Source organism: Nerophis ophidion, linkage group LG28 (genome assembly GCF_033978795.1).
Source record: "Nerophis ophidion isolate RoL-2023_Sa linkage group LG28, RoL_Noph_v1.0, whole genome shotgun sequence".
Taxonomy (NCBI): domain Eukaryota; kingdom Metazoa; phylum Chordata; class Actinopteri; order Syngnathiformes; family Syngnathidae; genus Nerophis; species Nerophis ophidion.
The window spans coordinates 6,333,958-6,339,957 of NC_084638.1; the positions used below are offsets into that span (position 1 = coordinate 6,333,958).

A 6,000-nucleotide genomic window follows, 5' to 3' on the forward strand; every position below is an offset into this window, starting at 1 on the left:
ATCACAACATAAAAAGCACAGGAAAGCTACATTTCAAAAGAGAGGTAAAACAAAAGTAGTGAACAGAAGGAAAAAAATGATGAAAAATACGTTGGACAAGCAGAAATGCACAAAGCCATGTTTGTTTACAGTGGAAGTCTACTATTTCTTTAGCACCTGCAGTTAGTAAACTCTTCCAAAAGTTGGTGGCAAATCCCAAACAATAACTCACTTTTCTGTTTATGTTAGGTTCTGCACATGTCAGAGTAAAGTATTCTGATTTAAGGTCATAATCACATCATTTTTCCAGGGTCCATGTACACTGTAACATTGAAATCCCAATTAAAAGAGGTGGCGTAGAATTCTCTTGCCAGAGCGTGGTGGCAAGACTGTACAAAGAGTACACAGCCCAGCTAAATTGAATTCTGTCTCTTTTTAATTCCTTGCTTCTTGTCTGTTTGATAGATGTCATCGGGGTTTTGAACCTGACAATGTTGATAATTTTTTTATTCCAAACAATGCTAAAAACCGATTTTTTTGTCATTATCGGTCCTCATTGGGTCAGTGTTTTTCCACCTTTTTTGAGCCAAGGCACATTTTTTGTGTTGAAAAAATGCAGAGGCACACCACCAGCAGAAATCATTAAAATAACTCATTTCAGTTGACAGTAAAAGGTTGTTGTGGGAATTGTTGGATACGACTTTAAAGCATAAGCAAGCATCATGACTATAGGTCTTGTCTCAAAGTAGGTGTACTGTCACCACCTGTCACATCACACCCTGACTTATTTGCACTTTTTTACTCTTTTCCTGTGTGAAAGACACCCTGCAACCCAGATGTGATCACAACATAAAAAGCACAGGAAAGCTACATTTCAAAAGAGAGGTAAAACAAAAGTAGTGATCAGAAGGAAAAAAATGATGAAAAATACGTTGGACAAGCAGAAATGCAAAAAGCCATGTTCTTTTACAGTGGAAGTCTATTTCTTTAGCACCTGCAGTTAGTAAACTCTTCCAAAAGTTGGTGGCAAATCCCAAACAATAACTCACTTTTCTGTTTATGTTAGGTTCTGCACATGTCAGAGTAAAGTATTCTGATTTAAGGTCATAATCACATCATTTTTCCAGGGCCCATGTACACCGTAACATTGTAATCCCAATTAAAAGAGGTGGCGTAGAATTAATTCTCTTGCCAGAGCGTGGTGGGAAGACTGTACAAAGAGTACAGCCCAGCTAAATTGAATTCTGTCTCTTTTCAATTCCTTGCTTCTTGTCTGTTTAATAGATGTCATCGGGGTTTTGAACCTGACAATGTTGATACTTTTTTTATTCCAAACAATGCTAAAAAGCGATATTTTGTCATTATCAGTCCTCATTGGGTCAGTGTTTTTCCACCTTTTTTGAGCCAAGGCACATTTTTTGTGTTGAAAAAATGCGGAGGCACACCACCAGCAGAAATCATTAAAATAACTCAACTCAGTTGACAGCAAAAAGTTCTTGTGGCAATTGTTGGATACGACTTTAAAGCATAAGCAAGCATCATGACTATAGGTCTTGTCTCAAAGTAGGTGTACTGTCACCACCTGTCACATCACACCCTGACTTATTTGCACTTTTTTTACTCTTTTCCTGTGTGAAAGACACCCTGCAACCCAGATGTGATCACAACATAAAAAGCACAGGAAAGCTACATTTCAAAAGAGAGGTAAAACAAAAGTAGTGATCAGAAGGAAAAAAATGATGAAAAATACGTTGGACAAGCAGAAATGCACAAAGCCATGTTCTTTTACAGTGGAAGTCTACTATTTCTTTAGCACCTGCAGTTAGTAAACTCTTCCAAAAGTTGGTGGCAAATCCCAAACAATAACTCACTTTTCTGTTTATGTTAGGTTCTGCACATGTCAGAGTAAAGTATTCTGATTTAAGGTCATAATCACATCATTTTTCCAGGGCCCATGTACACTGTAACATTGTAATCCCAATTAAAAGAGGTGGCGTAGAATTAATTCTCTTGCCAGAGCGTGGTGGGAAGACTGTACAAAGAGTACAGCCCAGCTAAATTGAATTCTGTCTCTTTTCAATTCCTTGTTTCTTGTCTGTTTGATAGATGTCATCGGGGTTTTGAACCTGACAATGTTGATAATTTTTTTATTCCAAACAATGCTAAAAAGCGATTTTTTTGTCATTATCGGTCCTCATTGGGTCAGTGTTTTTCAACCTTTTTTGAGCCAAGGCACATTTTTTGTGTTGAAAAAATGCGGAGGCACACCACCAGCAGAAATCATTAAAATAACTCAACTCAGTTGACAGTAAAAAGTTGTTGTGGCAATTGTTGGATACGACTTTAAAGCATAAGCAAGCATGCATGACTATAGCTCTTGTCTCAAAGTAGGTGTACTGTCACCACCTGTCACATCACACCCTGACTTATTTGGACTTGTTTGCTGTTTTCCTGTGTGTAGTCTTTTACTTCTTGTCTTGTGCTTCTATTTTGATGGCTTTTTCTCTTTTTTGGTATTTTCCTGTAGCAGTTTTGTGTTTTCCTTTTGAGTGATATTTCCCGTATCTACTTTGTTTTAGCACTCAGTAATTATCCTTCTTTGTGGGGACATTGTTGATTGTCATGTTCAGATGTACATTGTCTTTGCTCCACAGTAAGTCTTTGCTGTCGTCCAGCATTCTGTTTTTGTTGACTTTGTAGCCAGTTCAGGTTTAGTTTGGTTCTGCATCGCCTTCCCTAAGCTTCGAAGCCTTTTCTTAGTGGCGCTCACCTTTTGTTTATTTTTGGTTTAAGCATTAGACACCTTTTTACCTGCACGCTGCCTATATAACTAGACAGCACACACACTCAACAACAACAACACATTTGCAGACTATAATTACGGCTTTGCAAAAAATATTTTTACCCCAATTAGTGGAAATTAGATAATTCCCACGGCACACCAGGCTGTATCTCACGGCACACTTACTTAAACACCACTGTATTAGTGACCAAGAGCACGGACCTCCTGCAGAGCTTGAGTTTGAAACCAAACTGCAAAGTCCACATTTTCCCTTGTGTTCACTTGCAGTATTTCCGAGTTGGAGAGCAGTGTGACTAAAGTTGAGAAGGAGTTGGAGCAGCTGCGAGAGCAGAAGAACCAGCAGAAACAACTGGCTGACTCCAGTGCGAGGCAGAGAGACATGTACAAGGCTTTGCTCACGCAGAGCACCGGCTTCAACCTCCCGCCCCAAGGTGACACACACACACACACACACACACACACACACACACACACACACACACACACACACACACACACACACAGCAAAACACAACAGCAGTTTAGGCAAGAAAACATTTAAAGCAGGGGACAATTTTTTTTTCATGCATCCTTCTTAATATTTAGATATTTACCTGTGTCTAATCCACATTCAAACAAGACTGATCAGTCTGTGCAATCCTCAAAATACTGAAGAAAATACCAGCGACTCAAGTCCAACTGACTGTAGCGCATAAAAAAACACATTTGTGTTATTATTATCCTTACTGCACATGTCTTTGATGTCAGCTATATTCCATGTATTAATCACAGAATGAAGCGATTGTCTTGCTGTTGTCTCCCCACATTCAACATGTACATAAGTAGCGTAAAATACTGTTGAGTTTGTTGCCTTAAAACAAGACTAGCAAAAACAATAAAAGAAAGTATCCAGTTGCAGTTTTATTCACAACATGGCAGCTACTCCAAGTGCAAACTGCTCGCCTCAGGCACATACACACAATGTTGAGACATGAAGACACCCCGCAACATAAAAAGCACAGGAAAGCTACATTTCAAAAGAGAGGTAAAACAAAAGTAGTGAACAGAAGGAAAAATATGATAAAAAATACGTTGGACAAGCAGAAATGAACAAAGCCTATTTCTTTAGCACCTGCAGTTAGTAAACTCGTCCAAAAGTTGTCGCCAAAACCCAAACAATAACTGACTTTCCTGTTCCTGTTAGGTTCTGCACATGTCAGAGGAAAGTATTCTGATTTAAGGTCATAATCACATCATTTTTCCAGGGTCCATGTACACTAACATTGTCATCCCAATGATGATCAGATGAAATCAACGTTGTCCATGTACACCTGGCTTAAGGGGAACTCTATGTGATCTATGAAAGGGGTACACATTCTTTCCAAAGTAGGACCCCCACCCAGACACACAATATTAGTACATGGCTAATCAAATAATGCTTTTGTTAATTTCATTGGAAGTGGGCTAACTCAGCTATAGAAAAATAGTTTCATGGAAATGATTGCTGTCATTTAATGATAAAATAGATGATGTTCAGACAGGTGTGTTGCAGGTGTGGCCACAGTGTAAAAGAGATGATGTTCAGGCAGGTGTGGCCACAGTGTAAAAGAGATGATGTTCAGACAGGTGTGACCACAGTGTAAAAGAGATGATGTTCAGACAGGTGTGGCCACAGTGTAAAAGAGATGATGTTCAGACAGGTGTGGCCACAGTGTAAAAGAGATGATGTTCAGACAGGTGTGGCCACAGTGTAAAAGAGATGATGTTCAGACAGGTGTGACCACAGTGTAAAAGAGATGATGTTCAGACAGGTGTGGCCACAGTGTAAAAGAGATGATGTTCAGACAGGTGTGGCCACAGTGTAAAAGAGATGATGTTCAGACAGGTGTGGCCACAGTGTAAAAGAGATGATGTTCAGACAGGTGTGGCCACAGTGTAAAAGAGATGATGTTCAGACAGGTGTGGCCACAATGTAAAAGAGATGATGTTCAGACAGGTGTGGCCACAGTGTAAAAGAGATGATGTTCAGACAGGTGTGACCACAGTGTAAAAGAGATGATGTTCAGACAGGTGTGGCCACAGTGTAAAAGAGATGATGTTCAGACAGGTGTGGCCACAGTGTAAAAGAGATGATGTTCAGACAGGTGTGGCCACAGTGTAAAAGAGATGATGTTCAGACAGGTGTGGCCACAGTGTAAAAGAGATGATGTTCAGACAGGTGTGGCCACAGTGTAAAAGAGATGATGTTGAGACAGGTGTGGCCACAGTGTAAAAGAGATGATGTTCAGACAGGTGTGACCACAGTGTGCACGTCTGACGTGGTTCACATGTGCTCCACTGAATGCTCAGGGAGTTTTTACGTTTGCTCACTCAAATCAGAGGCCAACATTGGGCATTTGTCGTGAAGTTTTCTGATATCGATTAGTTTTTATTTGAACGTATTTCCACAGGTTCAGATTCTTCCCAAGCTGCACCTGCCCGGCCGTCAGCCCCGGTGACACGATCTACCCCTCAAAGAGCTGCTGCTGCTGAGTCAGTGCAGACTGCTCAGGCTAAAGCTGCGCTAAAACAGGTAAAAACAAAGAATCTTCCCCATAACGCTGTGATTAGATAACATTTATTTCAATTCTACACCCATTTGTGTGCTTATGTTTGCTGAGGTTTTTTTCCTTTAGCATAATTTTGGAGTGGCACTCCGTCTTCCTACGGGGTGCCAGCTATGTGGCAAACCTTTAACTCTCCTGTCCTGTCTACCTGGACATATTGTGTTACAAATGTTGTACCTTAAAAAAAAAAATCAAATTTACAGAAGTGCTTCTCAGTTATTTTCTGTAATGCTCTGCCAAGGAAGAAGAAATCATTTCGCGCCTCACTATTCTCTGCCGTGACTATAAATAATATAATTTGTCTACAAAATTGTTCTGAGTACACCTCTGCATAACATTGTATCTTTATTAACATTGAAGACAACAACAAATACAACAAATAATTACTTTGTTGACATTGTTTCTAGTCTCTTAACAGAACACATTAAAAGTGCATCAATTTACCTGAAAAAAAATAATAATCTTAATTTAAACTATAAACACTATCCTGCCTTCCTTAAGCACACTTGTACACGAAGGCAGTAAGTTCAACACCTTCCGCTCATCAAAACTCTGAACACCAGGTTGACTGATGGAGGCCAGGTTTATTGTCAATTGAAAGGGTGAAACTGTAGGAGACAAACATTGTACATG

General features: G+C 39.7%; 1 protein-coding gene across 6 annotated transcripts in view; it reads left to right on the plus strand.

Moving 5' to 3' along the window:
* Positions 1 to 6,000, plus strand: part of LOC133545613 (nucleoprotein TPR-like) — a 135,367-nt gene that overhangs the window by 23,313 nt on the left and 106,054 nt on the right. For 5 of the 6 annotated variants that reach the window (XM_061891364.1, XM_061891363.1, XM_061891360.1 and 2 more), the window contains exons 16-17: positions 3,050 to 3,213; positions 5,212 to 5,333. The exons of the other annotated variant lie outside the window; for it this stretch is intronic. In XM_061891364.1, the coding sequence (XP_061747348.1) occupies positions 3,050 to 3,213; positions 5,212 to 5,333 (286 nt within the window). The remainder of the gene's footprint in view (positions 1 to 3,049; positions 3,214 to 5,211; positions 5,334 to 6,000) is intronic. 6 annotated transcript variants of the gene reach the window in all.